General features: G+C 44.0%; 1 protein-coding gene across 4 annotated transcripts in view; it reads left to right on the top strand.

Moving 5' to 3' along the window:
• Pisd (phosphatidylserine decarboxylase) overlaps positions 1–16,186 on the top strand; it is a 51,224-nt gene that overhangs the window by 15,229 nt on the left and 19,809 nt on the right. For 2 of the 4 annotated variants that reach the window (XM_057771167.1, XM_057771169.1), the window contains exon 3: positions 9,930–10,105. The exons of 1 other annotated variant lie outside the window; for it this stretch is intronic. In XM_057771167.1, the coding sequence (XP_057627150.1) occupies positions 9,930–10,105 (176 nt within the window). The remainder of the gene's footprint in view (positions 1–9,929; positions 10,106–16,186) is intronic. One more of the 4 variants, XM_057771168.1, reaches the window with a different exon arrangement.

Here is a 16,186-nt window from a genome sequence, read left to right as displayed (position 1 = left end):
TTTTCTTGTTATTATCTTTTTAAATCTAGATAGAAAGCAAGCATGATAAATACCTGTGATCTCTCTGTCTACCTATCATCAGTCAGTCTGTCTGTCTATCTGTCCATCCATCCATCTATCCAAATATAAGTGTTCACAACCGAACCACCAAACAAGACCACTCCATGGGTAGAAAAGAAGTTTATTGGAGAACAGACTGCCCAGCTGTCTCACAGGATAGAGAACAGCAGCCTAGCCTGGGAGTGCAAGGGCCTTCACAGGGTTACTGAAGGCTTGGGATTTTTTTTTTTTTTTTTGTCTTGGGTAAAACAGGATACCCCAGCTGAGCCCACCAGAAGGAGCCTGTAGTCAGGTCGTTTTATGGGTAGAAGGTGTCTCTTGAGGTGAATGGCCTTTTAGGGAGGAATGAGAAAGCTGCACTTGTCTGATGAGCAAGGTCCCCGAGTCACTGGGTTTTCTGAGAAATGCTGAGGGTTAGGTTTCTGTTTTCTCATGACTATCTGCCCCAGGTAAGTTTGGGTAGCCATTGCAGGGCACCAGCAACTATGCCAATATCTTAGGGGGCCCAATTTGTCCTCACCCTAAATTAGGAGGATTTTTACAATTCATCTTATGAAAATTGGGTTGAAGTCCCTGTAATTTAAAGGATGGTAAACATAGAACAAAAAGTGTAAAAGAACTCAGAAAGTGGCCATATTAGATTGTTTCTTTTTTTTTTTTTGGTTTTGGTTTTTCGAGACAGGGTTTCTCTGGTTTTGGAGCCTGTCCTGGAAATAGCTCCAAATAACATGGTGGTGCATGTCTTTAATCCCAGCACTGGAAGTCAAAGGCAGGTGGATCTCTGTGAGCTTGAGGCCAGCCTGGTCTACAGAGTGAGTTCCAAGACAACCAAGGCTAGATAGAGAAACCCTGTCTTAAAAAAATAAAAGGGAAAAAATAATTTGTTTTTATTATTTTTAGCCTTGTGTACTTGTGTGTTTTTGTGTGGGGGTATGTGCATGTGAGTGTAGATGCCTTCAGAAGCCAAAGGTATTGGATCTCCTTGAAGCAGGCATTGCAGGTGGTTGTGAGCCACCTGACCTGAGTTCTGGGAACTGTGGCTGAGCGCTTTCTCTGTCCTACCAGCCAGCTCCCAAATAGTGACACAGAGACTTCTTATTAATTATAAAAGCTTGGCCTTTAGCTTATGTTTGTCCGACTAGCTCTTTTACTTAATTTAACCTGTTTCTAATCATCTACATTTTGCCTTGGGGTTTTTTACCTTTCTTTTATTCTGTATATCCTGGTATCTTGCTTCCATGTCTGTCTTGCCCCTGGCATCCCCCGTGCCTGAGATTCTTCCTCTTACTTATTCTCCCTGCCTGCAAGTTCCACCTATACCTCCTATCTCACTATTGGTTGTTCAGCTTTTTATTAGACCAATCAGGTGCCTTAGGCAGGCAGGGTAAAACAACAACACATCTTTGCATAACAAATGCAGCCCATCTTTGCATAGTTAAACAAACATTCCGCTGTAACAGGGAATCAGATTGGGTCCTCTGGAAGACCTTAATTGGTGAGCCAACTCTCTAGGTTCTAGACTTTCCTCTTTACAACTAAATGATATGCCATTCTAGATACATAAGATTTTAAATATGTCCATCTACTGAGATAACTCACATACTATAAACTTCATTTCTGTAAGTATACAATTCAGCAGAGTATTGTTTTGGAGAGAAAAGATCTCACTTTGTATTTTTGGCTGGCCTTGAACTCATAGAGATTCATGTGCCTCTGTCTCCAGAGTAGTAGCTGTTTGAGCAGTTTATAGTATTTTCACTGTTATATAAACATCATTTGTCTCCTCAACAAAAAACACCTGTTACGCTGTTTTTGTTTTTTTGAGCCAGGGTCTCTCTCTATATCCCTGGCTGTCCTGGACCTCACTATGTAGACTAGGCTGGCTTGGATTTACAGAGATCCATCTGCCTCTGCCTCCCAAGTGTTGGGATCAAAGGCATCTTATGTGCCACCAAGCCCAGTAAACTTTTTTTGGTTTTTCAAGACAGGGTTTCTCTGTGTAACAGCCCTAGCTACCCTGGAACTAGCTCTGTAGACCAGACTAGCCTCTGCCTCTCATGCAGGCAGAACCCTGTGCACATACATAAACTATCAAAACTACCTCTACCTCAACATCCCCTCCCCCCCACCATACCATTTCCACCTTTTTGTGTGTGTGTGTGGGGGGGGGGGTTGAGACAGGTTTCTCTGTGTTACAGTCCTGACTGTCCTTGAGCTAACTTTATAGACCAGGCTGGCCTCAAACGCTCTAAGATTCACCTGTCTCTGCCTCCCACGTGTGCCACCATTGCCTGGTGTTGTGTTCTTACTTTTTTTTTAATGAGTCTACATCTTTTTTTTTTAATTTTTATATTTTTTTAAAAATTTATTTATTAATTGTGTATACAGCATCTGCCTGCTTCCCTGCAGGCCAGAAGAGGGCACCAGATCTCATTATAGATGGTTGTGAGCTACCATGTGGTTGCTGGGAATTGAACTCAGGACCTCTGGAAGAACAGTCAGTGCTCTTAACCATCTCTCAGCCCTTGTGTTCCTACTTTTAAAACCACTTTGTGTTTCCAGTATGTGCATGGGTGAAGGGCTGTCTATGAGAGCTTCAGTTGTCACTCAGGAACTGCATCACCAAACAACAAAAACTGACTCTCCCTCTCCCAGGAGCCATCAGTTACCTATAGCTACTCAGGTAGGGGTGGGACTTTGTCACTTCTGAAGACAAAATTCTGTTGGGGTTTTGGCTGGCTTGCTCTCACAGGTTCGTGCATACAGTCCCATCTGTTGTGAAATGGTGTGTCCGCTAGCCCGTCGTGTCTAGAAACAGTTTTGCTGCAGTCACCCACTTCTGCTGGCTCTTGCATTCTTTCTGCCTTCTCTTCCCTAGGGATCCCTGAGCCTTGGAAGGAAGGGGTGTGATACAGATGTCTCATTTAGCACAAGCATCCCACAATCTCTTTATTTTCTTCATGTTCACTAGTTGTAGGTCTTTGTATTTATTGCTATCAATTGCAAAAATCAGCTTCTTTGATGAGGGTTGAGAGGTGTGTTGTATTAGGAGCGGCAGGGCTGCGTCTCCGGCACCCGGCCGCCCGCAATGGCTAGCTTATGCCCCGAAATAATTACACGGAAACTGTATTCTTTTAATCACTGCCTGGCCCATTAGTTCCGGCCTCTTATTGGCTAGCTCTTACATATTGATCTAACCCATTTCTAATATTCTGTGTAGCCCCACAAGCTGGCTTACCAGGGAGATCTTAACCTGCGTCTGTCTGGAGTGGGAGAATCATGGTGACTCCTGACTCGGCTTCTTTTTCCCAGCATTCTATCTGTTTACTCCACCCACCTAATTTTCTGTCCTATTAAAGGGGCCAAGGCAGTTTCTTTATTACTTAACCAATGAAACAACAGATAGAAAGATGACCCACCTCCATCATTTCCCCTTTTTCTGTTTAAACAAAAAAGAAAGGCTTTCACTTTAACATAGTAAGATTACATATAACAAAACAGTTATCAAGCAAGAATTACAGTTACAATATTTATATCTATTTTATCTTTTATCATAACTAAAGAAAACTATAACTAACCATTCTTCAACTCCATCAAAGACTCCAGAAGGATATAATATTACCTAAGTAAACAAGAAATAAGAAACTTCAAACTTTAGAAATGACAGAGACATCTCGCTGCCTGGACAGTCACCTAAAGTTCTTTTGTACCGTTGGGGCATCCATCTTCGGCCTACAGGCCCATAGTATCCAGCAGACACATTTTCATGAAGCAGGAAATTCCAAAGACAGTTCAGTCATTTTCTGCTGTGTCCTGCAGAATGTCTCGCAGACTCTTTCATGAGTCAGGAACCCCGAAAGATCATCTCACCTTTAGGCAAGTTCAGCAGTCCTCTTTCTGCGGGTTCTCTGTGTCCAGTTTATGCAACAGTCCAGGCAAGAGCAGTTTCTTGCCCAAATGGCTATCAAACTCCATAAAGAGCCTCTTCAGTGCCCATCTTCCTCTTGAAGTAGATTGGTGCTGCCAGGAGCAGATGTGTCTCATTATCATGAAAAGCCCTAAGTTATTAAAATATTAAATGCCATATTCTGCAGTCTTTGAAAGATATGAAGAATGCCTATCTAGCTGAAATATATCTATGCACATCTAGAAAATCTAACTAACATGACTAAAGGCTTGACAATTATTGATGATTATCCATTAACAACCTATATACATTACATTTTTAAATGAACTATACAATCACAGTACCTTAATCAAGATTAGAAATATGCATATACATATAACAAAATTGACCTTCAAATCCACACCAATGCAAATTATTCATATCTATATCATATCCCCCTTTAAATGTAAAAGAACATTTATAAACCATATTTAGGAACATGGGCGCAGTTTTTCTCTCCAAACTGCTTCATGCTGAATGGGGGCGCTGTTATTCAGATCTTTCATGGTGTAACCTGTGTGTCAGGGTCATCTCAGTCGGCAGTTGAGTGAAGTAATTTTCTGAAGGTGTTCACAGTAACCTTTCAGGAGGGTGTGGTCTATCATACCATATTGGGATAGAAGAAATCCACAGAGTCTCATCCTCTGTGAAAACAAAAGAAGACCCTCTCCAAAGCATCATATCCTTAGACCCATATTCTGAAATCATAATACCCTTGTATCCATTCTGGTTTAGCTTGGCAGCCCATATAATGAAATGTCTCTCTGCACTTAGCTCCTTCACAGTCAAAAATTTTAAAGAAAACACAATAATACAAAGAATCCAGACTCTCTGTGAATTTTCCATTTTTACGTGGCTTATTTTTCTTTATTTCTTTTAATCTATAACTATCTGTACTCTGTCTCTTTAAAGACTTTACCCTTTTTTAAGACATTAACTTTATTCTTTATATATATTTTTTTCTCTCTCTCAAGCCTTCGTACATTCATCCAACAGTGTCTGAATCAGTTCTATTGTGAATCTGTAATTTTTTTAGTATCCAGGAGCACTTTGTTTTGCGCTTTTAAATCGCTAAGCACTTAAGAATCTAAGCTGTGACATTCCTAGGTCAAAAACAGGTACTGCCTGCTTGCCCCGCCCAGTCCAACATGGCGGAGCCGCTCGTGCCTCTGATCCTTGCACATTGCACCAGTAGCATGGTGGAGCTGCTTGTGCCTCTGAGCCGCAGCACAAAATGACTTCCTTTTAGGCACACAGTGAGTCTAGTTGCCATCAAACAAATCGTAGCACTTTACTCCAAATGCTCCGTTTAAAAGCTCTGTCTCCCGCAGGAGCCAGACAGAGATCGCAATGGCGGCACAGCCCAGAAAGCCGGCATTTTAAAACAGCCAGTTTTTTCCTGCTGCTGAGTCAGGACAATTTCTTTGCGGCACGCAACCCACAAACAGCAAAAAGCTTTCTTAAATTCTCTCTCTCTCCTTTTTAAGCCCTCTCAGGTTTTACGTGGAGTTCATTAGCACGTTGGGTGCCACTCTGTAGTAATAAGAGCGGCAGGGCTGCGTCTCCGGCACCCGGCCGCCCGCAATGGCTAGCTTATGCCCCGAAATAATTACACGGAAACTGTATTCTTTTAATCACTGCCTGGCCCATTAGTTCCGGCCTCTTATTGGCTAGCTCTTACATATTGATCTAACCCATTTCTAATATTCTGTGTAGCCCCACAAGCTGGCTTACCAGGGAGATCTTAACCTGCGTCTGTCTGGAGTGGGAGAATCATGGCGACTGACTGACTCGGCTTCTTTTTCCCAGCATTCTATCTGTTTACTCCACCCACCTAATTTTCTGTCCTATTAAAGGGGCCAAGGCAGTTTCTTTATTACTTAACCAATGAAACAACAGATAGAAAGATGACCCACCTCCATCAGAGGTGCACTAATAATCTATGAGTATTAAAATAAGTACTTAAGGGCAGTTTAATACCTGTCCGTCCAGCAGAATCATAGATGTTCCCCACAGTCTGTGAGCCATCCAGCTTGAGTTTACGACGCAGTTAGCAGTGCCAGTTTGTCTTGTGAGCAGCCTCACCACCAACCAGAAAATAGTGGGTTACTCCTTTAACATTCATGTCAACAACGTGTGCCACTATTGTAGTTTACAGAGCTCATAGGTGGTTCAGAATATTGATTACTTTTCTCCCTGGTTGCATGCATAGGATCTTCCAACACTATAAAAGCTAGTCAGTAGGGTTGAAACTTCCAGGTCAATACTAGCTTTATTTCTTCATGTTCTGTGACTCGTGTGTGATGTCTTTTTTGTTTGTTTTTTTTTTTTTTTTTTTTTTTTTTTTCTGGATAGGCTCTCACTGTGTACCCCTGGCCAGTCTGGAACTCACCATATAGACTAGGCTTACTTCAAATTCACAGAGCTCTGCCTGCCCCAGGTGTGCGCCACTGTGCCCAGCCAGCAGACATTAACATCAAGTTCCAGAGGATAACCCAGAACAATGTAATGTTTGTAATGTTTGGGGGGTCACAAAAGTACCCCATACTTCTCAGTGGGCTTTTATTTAATAAAATTTAAAGGCGTGCGCCACCACCGCCCGGCTGGAATGCTAGCATTGTAGGGTTCATTACCAACCTGATATTGTTTATTAATTTATCAGTTGATGATCATTTGGATTGTTCTGTTTCCTGGTTGTAAACTGTGCTGCTGTTGACCATTCAGGGGTTGTAGCACGAGGGCCTGCTTGTTGGGGTTTCTGTCCTGCCCAGTTCCCACAGCTTGTAAATCCCAAAGAAATCACGCAGAGGTCTGCATAAGTTATAGACTGATTGGCCCATTAGCTCAGGCTTCTTATTAACCATTATAACTTATATTAGCCCCTTATTTTTGTCTATACTAGCCACATGGCTCAGTACCTTATTCAGCGGGGCAGGTCACATCTTCCTTCTTCGGTGTCTGGACAGGACTGGGGAGGAATGGGCTTCCTCCTTCCCAGAATTCTCCTGTTCTCATTGACCCACCTCTACTCTATTTCCTGTCTGGTTGTCCCACCTATACTTCCTGCCTGTCTATTGGCCAATCAGCATTTTTTTAAAACATAATTCAAGCCGGGCGATGGTGGCGCACGCCTTTAATCCCAGCACTCGGGAGGCAGAGGCAGGCGTATCTCTGTGAGTTCGAGACCAGCCTGGTCTACAGAGCTAGTTCCAGGACAGGCTCCAAAGCCACAGAGAAACCCTTTTTCGAAAAACCAAAATAAATAAATAAATAAAACATAATTCACAGAATACAGAATTGTCCCACACCAAGGGGTAAGGTTTTTTCTTTTCTTCCTTTTATTTTACTTTACTTACTTTTTAAAAAAAAAATTTATTTCCACTAGGGAGTGGTGGCTCACACCTTTAATCCCAGCAAGGCTCCAAAGCTACAGAGAAACCCTGTCTCAGAAATAAATAAATAAATAAATAAATAAATAAATAAATAAATAAAAATATTTATTTCCATTTTATATGCATTGATGTCTCCCTGCATATGTGTCTGTGTGTCTGAATGAGGGTGTCTGATCCCTTGTAACTAGAGTTACAAACAGTTGTGAGCTGCCATATAGGTGCTGGGTCTTGAACCCAGGTCCTCTGGAAGAGCAGCCAGTGCTCTCAACAGCTGAGCCATCTCTCCAGCCCCAGGGATAAGTTTGAGTCACCTAAGTTTTAGTGCCTTCAGACATATTACCTGTTGGGGTCTGTGGTGACTGGCTGGTTTTGGTTTTTGGTTATTGTCAAGATCAAGTCTCAAAGTTTGTGTAACATTTTGAGGAATTGCCAAGCTTCAATGTAGGTACCCCATTTTTACATTCAGACTTCCAATTTCTTTGCCCTTTCTGACACTTACCTTTTTAATTTAATTTCTGACACTTACCATATTGATAGGTGTGAGGTGTATCTCACTGTGGTTTTGATTTATATTTCCTTGACCAATAGTGATAGCAGCTTGATCTGCTAAGGCTGTAACAAATGCCAAAAACTATGACTGTAGAAGGTAGACACCTGCGTGCCGTGAGGGAGCATCCACTGCAGGCCTCTTGCCTAGCTTTCAGGGGCAGCTTCTGGCTTTTCTTGCTTAGAGATGGGTCGCTGATCTCCACCTCGTGTTAGTGCTATTCTCCCAGTGTGCATGTGTGTACCATTGCCACAGTTCATCAGGCTCCCAGTCCTGTTGAATTTAGAACCACCCTGACAACCCACTTTGCTTGCAACCTCTGTAAAGACCCTGTCTCCCCGTAAGGACTGAGGTTAGAGCCTTAGCACAGGATTTTTGGGGGAGTCTCAGTTCAATCCATAACAAATGAACACATCTTTTCATGTGTTTATTGGTCCATTTGTTTGTGACCAAATTTTAATTTTTTGTTTACTTTTATTGTGACAGGGTCTTACTATGTAGCATGCCATCCTGCCTCACCTTTCTAAGGACGAGGACCTGTAGTCAATAAGCCTAGCTGGTTTAATTGTTGTTAGGTTTTCTCTCTAGACGAGGCTGGCCTTGCACTCATAGAGATCCGCCTGCCTCTGCCTCCTGAGTGCTGGGATTAAAGGCGTGCGCCACCACCGCCCGGCTTGTTTTTGTTTTTTTAATTTTATGTGTCTACATGTTTGCCTGCATATATGCATGTGCACTGTATGTGATCCTGGTCTCCATGGAGGCCAGAAGAGGGCATCGGATCAGAACTGGAGTTAGAGACTGTTGTGAGCCTCATGTGCATGCTGGGAACTGAACCTCGACCTTCTTCAAGAAGAGTTAGTGCATTTAGCCACTGAGCCACCTCTCCAGCCCTCCTCCTCTTTATTTTATTGGTGTTTTGCTTTATGTATGTCTGTGTGAGGATGTTAGATTCTGGAGTTACAGACAGTTGTGAACTGCTGTGTGGGTGTTGGGAATTGAACCCGGGTGCTCTTTGAGAGCAGTCAATGCTCTTAACCACTGAGCCATCTCTCCAGGCCTTCTCCAGGTCCTTTTAAAGTATTTTCAGGTGGCTTGTTGGTCAGTGTGTCTGTGAGTGTGGTACTGGGAATTGACTCCAAGGCCTCGCACACGCTGGGTGGGCACTGCACTACTGGCAGCTGTCACTCACCTCGGGCTGTCGTCTTTGTTGTTACTGAATTGTCCGGAGCGTACGATTTATACATTCTAGAATTGTGCATCATCACATCTAACTTCCAAGAGAAGAGCCCAGGGTGAGAGCTGGTACCTGGAAGTTGGTAGACAGCTGTGTCTACCTTGATTAGTTTCTGAATCGCTTTGAGACTGTCTTTCTCTCTGTTCCTCCTATCTTCATTTATTTGTGAGTTTGTTTTGTTTTGGTTTTGATTCTGTATGACATGGTCTCACTGTGTAGCTCTGATTGGCCTAGAATTGAACATGTGTTCCAGGCTGACCTTGAACTCACAGAGATTGACCTGCCTCTGCCGAGGCAGTGCGGAGACTAAAGGTGTGGGCCACCACACCCGACCTTCCTTCATTTTTTTATGGTGCCAAGGGTGGATCATAGGGTTTTGTACATGCCAGGCAGGTTCTCTCTCACTGAGCTAGATCACTAGGCCTGTTTTAACCTTTTGTTTTGAGATAGGGCCTCCCTGAGTTACCCAGCCTGGCCTCAGGAGTAGCTGGGATCATAGGCCTACATAATGAAGCCCAGCTTGGTTTGGAGTTTTTGTTTTCTGTCCATGACCGGTTCCATAGCCAAGATGCCTATCCTCCACTAAGTGGTGCGATTGGAGAAGGGCCTCAGGATCTGTGCCTTGGTACCTGTCCGGCCCATTCCCCTTCACTGAGGATTTCTTTCTGTCTCTTGTGGAAGCGGGATTGCATTCTTTGTTTTTAATTCTGTCTCCCAGGCTCAGAATCTCCTTGGTTTTTGTTGTTACAGGTGCCAGAAAAATGCATACTGCTCCTGTCCGATCCTTGTTCCTGTTGCGCCCTGTGCCCATCCTGTTGGCAACAGGTGGTGGGTACGTGGGGTACCGGCAGTATGAGAAGTACAGGGATCAGAAACTTGAGAAGCTGGGATTGGAGATTCCGCCCAAACTTGCTAGTCACTGGGAGGTAGGAATGAGTGGGCGTGACCTGCTCTCATCTCAGACAGCTGTCGTTTTCTACATTGCCCCACTGAAATTGTTTGAACAAATCACATCTGCTTTCCTGGGGCTCACGTCTCTGGTGGCTTTTGAACTATCGTGGGAGTCACACCTTTGCTGTCCTGTCAAGCTTGTCTTCTGTTCAAAGACCTGCTGCTGTTTCCCCGTGCACTGAGTAGAAAGTGCTTGCTGTTGGGTTATTTCTCGTGCTGGCATTGCCACCAGCCCTCTTGGCTCTTGTTTTGGGCTGAGGAGGTGGCTTGTTGGCTTCTGTGATATGGATTCATTCTCACCAGGAACCAGACTGTTGTAATCAAATCTCTTTATTATTATTATTATTATTATTATTAGTGCTCAGAATGCTGCACACCAATTTTCACATGGTAGGGACAGGGCAGCTACACGATTCCTGAACCATGCATCTTGCATATTGGAGTACCTTATCTACCTATGCTTCCTCTGGCCCAAGCCATTCAGTAACTGAATGAATGTTGAAATGTGATGTAAAGATGTAATTTTACGGCCTGGGAATTGGCTCATCAAGTAAGGGCATCAACTGTCCAAGCTTGAGGATCTGAGTTCAGGTCACCAGCCGCAACTACAAGCTGGATGTGGTCATGTGACTTGCAACTTAACTTCACTGTTGTGGGAGGGGCAGAAACAGCAAGATTGCTGGGGCTTGCTGCCTTTAACCTAGGTCGAGGTTCATTGAGATGCCCTGCTGTAAGGACAGGGTAGAGGCTGGTAGAGCAGGACACCTGACGTCTACCTCTGGGCTCTGCTCCAGTAGCCGCACATACATGTCATGTGTTACACACTCATACATATTTGCAAAACCCCACAAGACTGTCTTCTCTTCATCCTAATTTAACAAAAGAAAAATGTGTGCCGGGCGGTGTGGCGCACACCTTTAATCCCAGCACTCGGGAGGCAGAGACAGGCAGATCTCTGTGAGTTCGAGGCCAGCCTGATCTACAAGAGCTAGTTCCAGGACAGGAACCAAAAGCTACGGAGTAACCCTGTCTCAAAAAATCCAAAAAAAAAAAAAAAAAGAAAAGAAAAAGAAAAGAAAAAAGAAAAATGTGATTCGTCAAGGGACCAGTGACGCATAAATCTAACTAAACTATCAATAAAAAACAGGAGTCAGATACCAGGGTAAGAACCTGAAATACCAGTGAAGCAGTGGGAGCACACACCAGTGACTTCCTATCTCTTCTGTTCTTCCATCCAAAAAGGCCTAGATCCTCTTTCTGTCCTGCCTTGTCATTTCCTGTCTCATTTCTGTACAGACCTCCGACCACTATGGTTAACTAGTAGCTGCCTCTGTCCACTGACTACAAGCAGGCTTTATTTGTTTTTCGTTGTTGTTGTTTTTTTTTTTTTTTTGGTTTTTCGAGACAGGGTTTCTCTGCAGCTTTGGAGCCTGTCCTGGAACTAGCTCTTGTAGACCAGGCTGGTCTCGAACTCACAGAGATCCGCCTGCCTCTGCCTCTGCCTCCCGAGTGCTGGGATTAAAGGCGTGCGCCACCACCGCCCGGCTGCAGGCTTTATTTGTTAACACAAACAAAATATCATACATTTCCCACCTAAACTGTCATTGTAAACGAAAGAGATTTTCCCAGTTGTGACTATTAGTTATTGCGGAACTTTAGAGGTGATGAATTCAGGGAGCTGGCACGTGGCTTCATAGGTGATAGTGGTTGCTGTGCAAGGACGAAGACCCGAGTACAAATTGCACCCACATAAAAACTGGTGGCTGCTGTTATATTGAGCTCCTAAGTCACCAGCACAGCTGAGGGATAGGATGATATTGTTTTACTAAAAATGGCACTTTTTTGGCATTTCAGAAGATGAGCATGGGGGAGTAGTCAGTAGCTTTCCCCATGTAAATCGTTCCTGTTAACTAATACCTGTTAGTGTGCCAGCCTCCAGGCTTTGTTCTTTTTACATTCTAAGATTCTCTCCAGAAAAACATTTTCTCATCTTTCATATCAGACAGCGTCTCACTGCCGCGGACTGATCTAGAGCCTCTCAAGTGCTGGCTTACAGGCCTGAGCCAGTATGCCTGGCTCTGGAGTCAGACATCTGAAGACTGTGGTTATAATACCAGTGGTGGTTTGGATAAGAATGGTCCCCATATATTTTAATGCTTTGTCATCAGGGAGTGGAAGTACTTGAGAAGATTAGGAGGTGTGGCCTTGTTGGAGGAAGTGTGTCACTGGAGTGAGTGGTAGTGCTTTGAGGTTTCAAAAGTCTAAGCCAGGCCATGCCTTTGTCTTCCTGCTCCCTATGAATCTGGGTGTAGAACTCTGAGCTACTCCTTCAGCTCCATGTCTGCCTGCTTGCTGTCATGATGATAATGGACTAAACCTCTGAAACTGTACACAAGCCCCAATTAAATGATTTATAGGAGTTGCCATGGCTTTTCTGTCTCTTCACCGCAGAAGAGCACTGAGACATTTGCTGTCCTCTTTTTTAGTGACTGTTGTGTCCTAGTCAGCAACTGCAACTCCGCCGTTGCCGACAGTGGCTAGGACACTAGAGCTGCCGCCTGAGGAAATTCTGTTCCCTCGGCACTGACCAACTCTTTCAATGCTACTAGGAGAATTTAACTAAATCTCTGTCCAGCTAAAGAACTCAAGATTCAAAGGTTGAGGTAGAGTCCTGCTTCCCAGAGAGGCTAAATAGCAAGCATCTCGTCTAGCTCACCGCCTCGTGTCTCCCAAGAAATCCTTGTGCTTTTTCTCACCCCTCCTTATGAACCCTTATCCACCTGCTTCCTCCCTACTACTTCCTGAGTAGCTGACTCAGCCTCCGAACTGCAGTTGACTTTTATTTAACCAGACATACCTTTGCACCATTAAACAAATGTTCCAGAGCATAAACAAAAATAACGCACCTTAGAATAATATTCTACAACAAACAGTACCTTAGGTTCCATCAGTACCTTGTGTAATTCTGTTAAGACTTCACAATAGCTCACTGAAGGAGGAAGGGCAAACATATTAACAATTTTATGAAGAATTACGCAGGTCAAATATGGTAGCATGCAATGCCTGTGTTTCCAGCATTCAGGAGACAGAGGCAGGAAGATTGCAGATTCAAGGCTAGTCTAGTCCGGCATAACTATTTTCCAGCCAATCAGGGTTACATAGCCAGACCCTGTTTGTTTAAAAAAACAAAAACCCAATGGATTTTGAGCAGAGAGAACTTATTTCCAGAACTGATCTAGAGCAGTAGGCTGTTCTTCCTGAGGTGGAAGACCGGGAGGTGAAAAGCTGAGGAAAATAGAAAAGCGGGGTCAAGAGATCTTACACAAGCCGTGTCTTCTGCCAAGCAAGTTTATTAAGAAACTATTTTAGGGCCGGGTGGTGGTGGCGCACGCCTTTAATCCCAGCACTCAGGAGGCAGAGGCAGGTGGATCTCTGTGAGTTTAAGGCCAGCCTGGTCTACAAGAGCTAATTTCAGGACAGCTAGGACTGTTACACAGGGAAACCCTATCTCAAACAAACAAACAAACAAACAAACACAAAACAAGAAAGAAAGAAAGAAAGAAAGAAAGAAAGAAAGAAAGAAAGAAAGAAAGAAAGAAAGAAAAGAGGAAACTATCTTAGCCAGGCGGTGGTGACATACGCCTTAATCCCAGCACTGAGATTTTCAGGACAGCCAGGGCTACATGGAGAAACTCTGTCTTGAAAAACTGAGAAAGAGAGCAAGCGCAAGCACATACAGCTTGTCATTTAGGCTCAGGCTGTCCCAACCTCCTCTTGGCTTTTCTGTTCTTCTTTTTTTTTTTTTTTAATGGGAGGGGGTTGCTCAAGACAGGATTTCTCCATGTAACAGTCCTAGCTGTCCTGGAACTAGATTTGTAGACCAGGCTGGCCTCGAACTCACATAGGCCTGCCTTTGCCTCCTAAGTACTGGGATTAAAGGTGTGTGCACCTGGCGACTACTCTATTCTTGATGACTCTCCCTTGGTAGTGACCTCTCCAGAATGCTGAGGTCTTCACTGCAAATGGGCTGCTCTTTCACCAGTAGACTCTCTTGGGCTCTCTTCAGGGACTCCAGCCCTACCACACAGTCCTATGACATGACTGCTCTCATGACCCCTTCATGCCTTAAAAACCCTACCACCTGACTTACACTACCAAGTTCAGCTGCTTGCACAAGGTGCAGCCTTGGCCACTTCTGGAACACAGCTTCTGTGTGCTGACCTTGAGGAAACACTTCCCAGAAGACTCCAGGGATGCTAGCCTCTTGTCACAGCTGTCTTCAGCCCCAGCTGACCAGTACCCGTTGTCCCTGTAAAGAAAGATTTTACTACAGTGGTGCTGGTCTCTTGTTAGTCACTGCTGATTTGTCAGCACTAGCTGACCAGAACCAGAGTCTTAAATCAAAATATTAAATGGGCCGGGCGGTGGTGGCGCACGCCTTTAATCCCAGCCCAGCAATTGGGAGGCAGAGGCAGGCGGATCTCTGTGAGTTCGAGACCAGCCTGGTCTACAAGAGCTAGTTCCAGGACAGGCTCCAAAACCACAGAGAAACCCTGTCTCGAAAAAACCAAAAAAAACCAAAACAAACAAACAAAATATTAAATGGTCCTGATAGAGCCTTTGCTTCTTTCTAATGTTACAGAGTTTGAGACCCCCGAGGGAAGACCACAGACTCAATACAGATTATAATTAGCCAAGTGTATTATAACAGCAGGGCCACAGTCTCCAAAGCCAGACATGCCACACCGAAGCGTGTGGAGGAAAGGTGAACACCACAATTACTCCACTTAAGCAGAATTTACAACTATGTGAGGAACTGCCTCATTCCCCTGCCCACAGCAGTAAGAGAGTCTGCAGACACCAGGGCAAGTGGTTAATTTCACAGCAGTTACACAAGTCTGAGTTTTCAGGAATTTAGGTCACAGGCCAATGACTAAAGTGGATGGGTGTTTGAAAATGGTGTTTCCTTAGCCATCATAGTCCACCCAGGCTTAGGTCATAGGAATCGAAGCATTGATTCCTGCAGAGGTGCAGGTTGATGCGAGCTTGTAGGGCTAGTATTTTCACAGAGTTGATCTTTTAATGTATGTTAGCAATCAATTTAAAATGCAAGGGTTGGGGCTGAAGAGATGACTCAGCAATTAAGAACACCCTACTGCTTTTCCAGAAGACCAGGGTTCAGTTCCCAGCACCCACATGGTAGCTCACAACTCTCTGTGACTCCAGTCCAGGGGACCCAACACTCATGGCAAAACACCAGTGCACATAAAATAATAAATGAGTAAGTAAGTAAATATATAAATAAATAAAATGCAAGGCTTGATTATAGTAAGGGGCAGTAAGTCCAGCCAAGGCAGTTAAAAGGATGTTGAGTCATGGGGACCAAGAGAAAAGGGACTGGTGCCCATTAGAGGCCGCAGAACACTCCTTTGCTTTTGCATCTAAGTTTTTCTGGACATGGTTTAATGTTTCTTCAGGATAATTCCTGAGTTGGTATAAAAACAGCATTTTTTGCCTAGGGTAACACAAAGGCCTTCCTTTAGGAATAACAAATTTAATTCTTTTTTTTTTTTTTTTTTTTTTTTTTTGGTTTTTTTTTTTCGAGACAGGGTTTCTCTGTAGCTTTGGAACCTGTCCTGGAACTCCCTTTGTAGACCAGGCTGGCCTCGAACTCACAGAGATCCACCTGCCTCTGCCTCCCGAGTGCTGGGATTAAAGGCGTGCGCCACCAACGCCCGGCCAACAAATTTAATTCTTGACAGTTTTGCAAAACCATTTCTGCTAGGGATCCACTTCTTTTTAAAGTTGTCCTATGGAATCTTTGAGACATTGTATGTCCTGGTCTACTCCTTAGAGGTTTGATGTTCTGGTCTTGAATAACGAAAGCTGAGGTTCCCAAGGCAGCTGTTCCTGCAGTTCCTGTGTCTTGAGTCCAGCTCTGCTGACTTCCTCCTAGTGGTTAGATTGCCACCACGTGGGGACTCAGGAAATTTCTAGTCTAAAAGGTACAGAATGAACTCACACACGTGCTGCTTGAATCACTCTTTATTCTTCTC

Source organism: Chionomys nivalis, chromosome 6 (genome assembly GCF_950005125.1).
Source record: "Chionomys nivalis chromosome 6, mChiNiv1.1, whole genome shotgun sequence".
Classification (NCBI taxonomy): domain Eukaryota; kingdom Metazoa; phylum Chordata; class Mammalia; order Rodentia; family Cricetidae; genus Chionomys; species Chionomys nivalis.
This window is presented reverse-complemented; position numbering and strand designations above follow the sequence as displayed.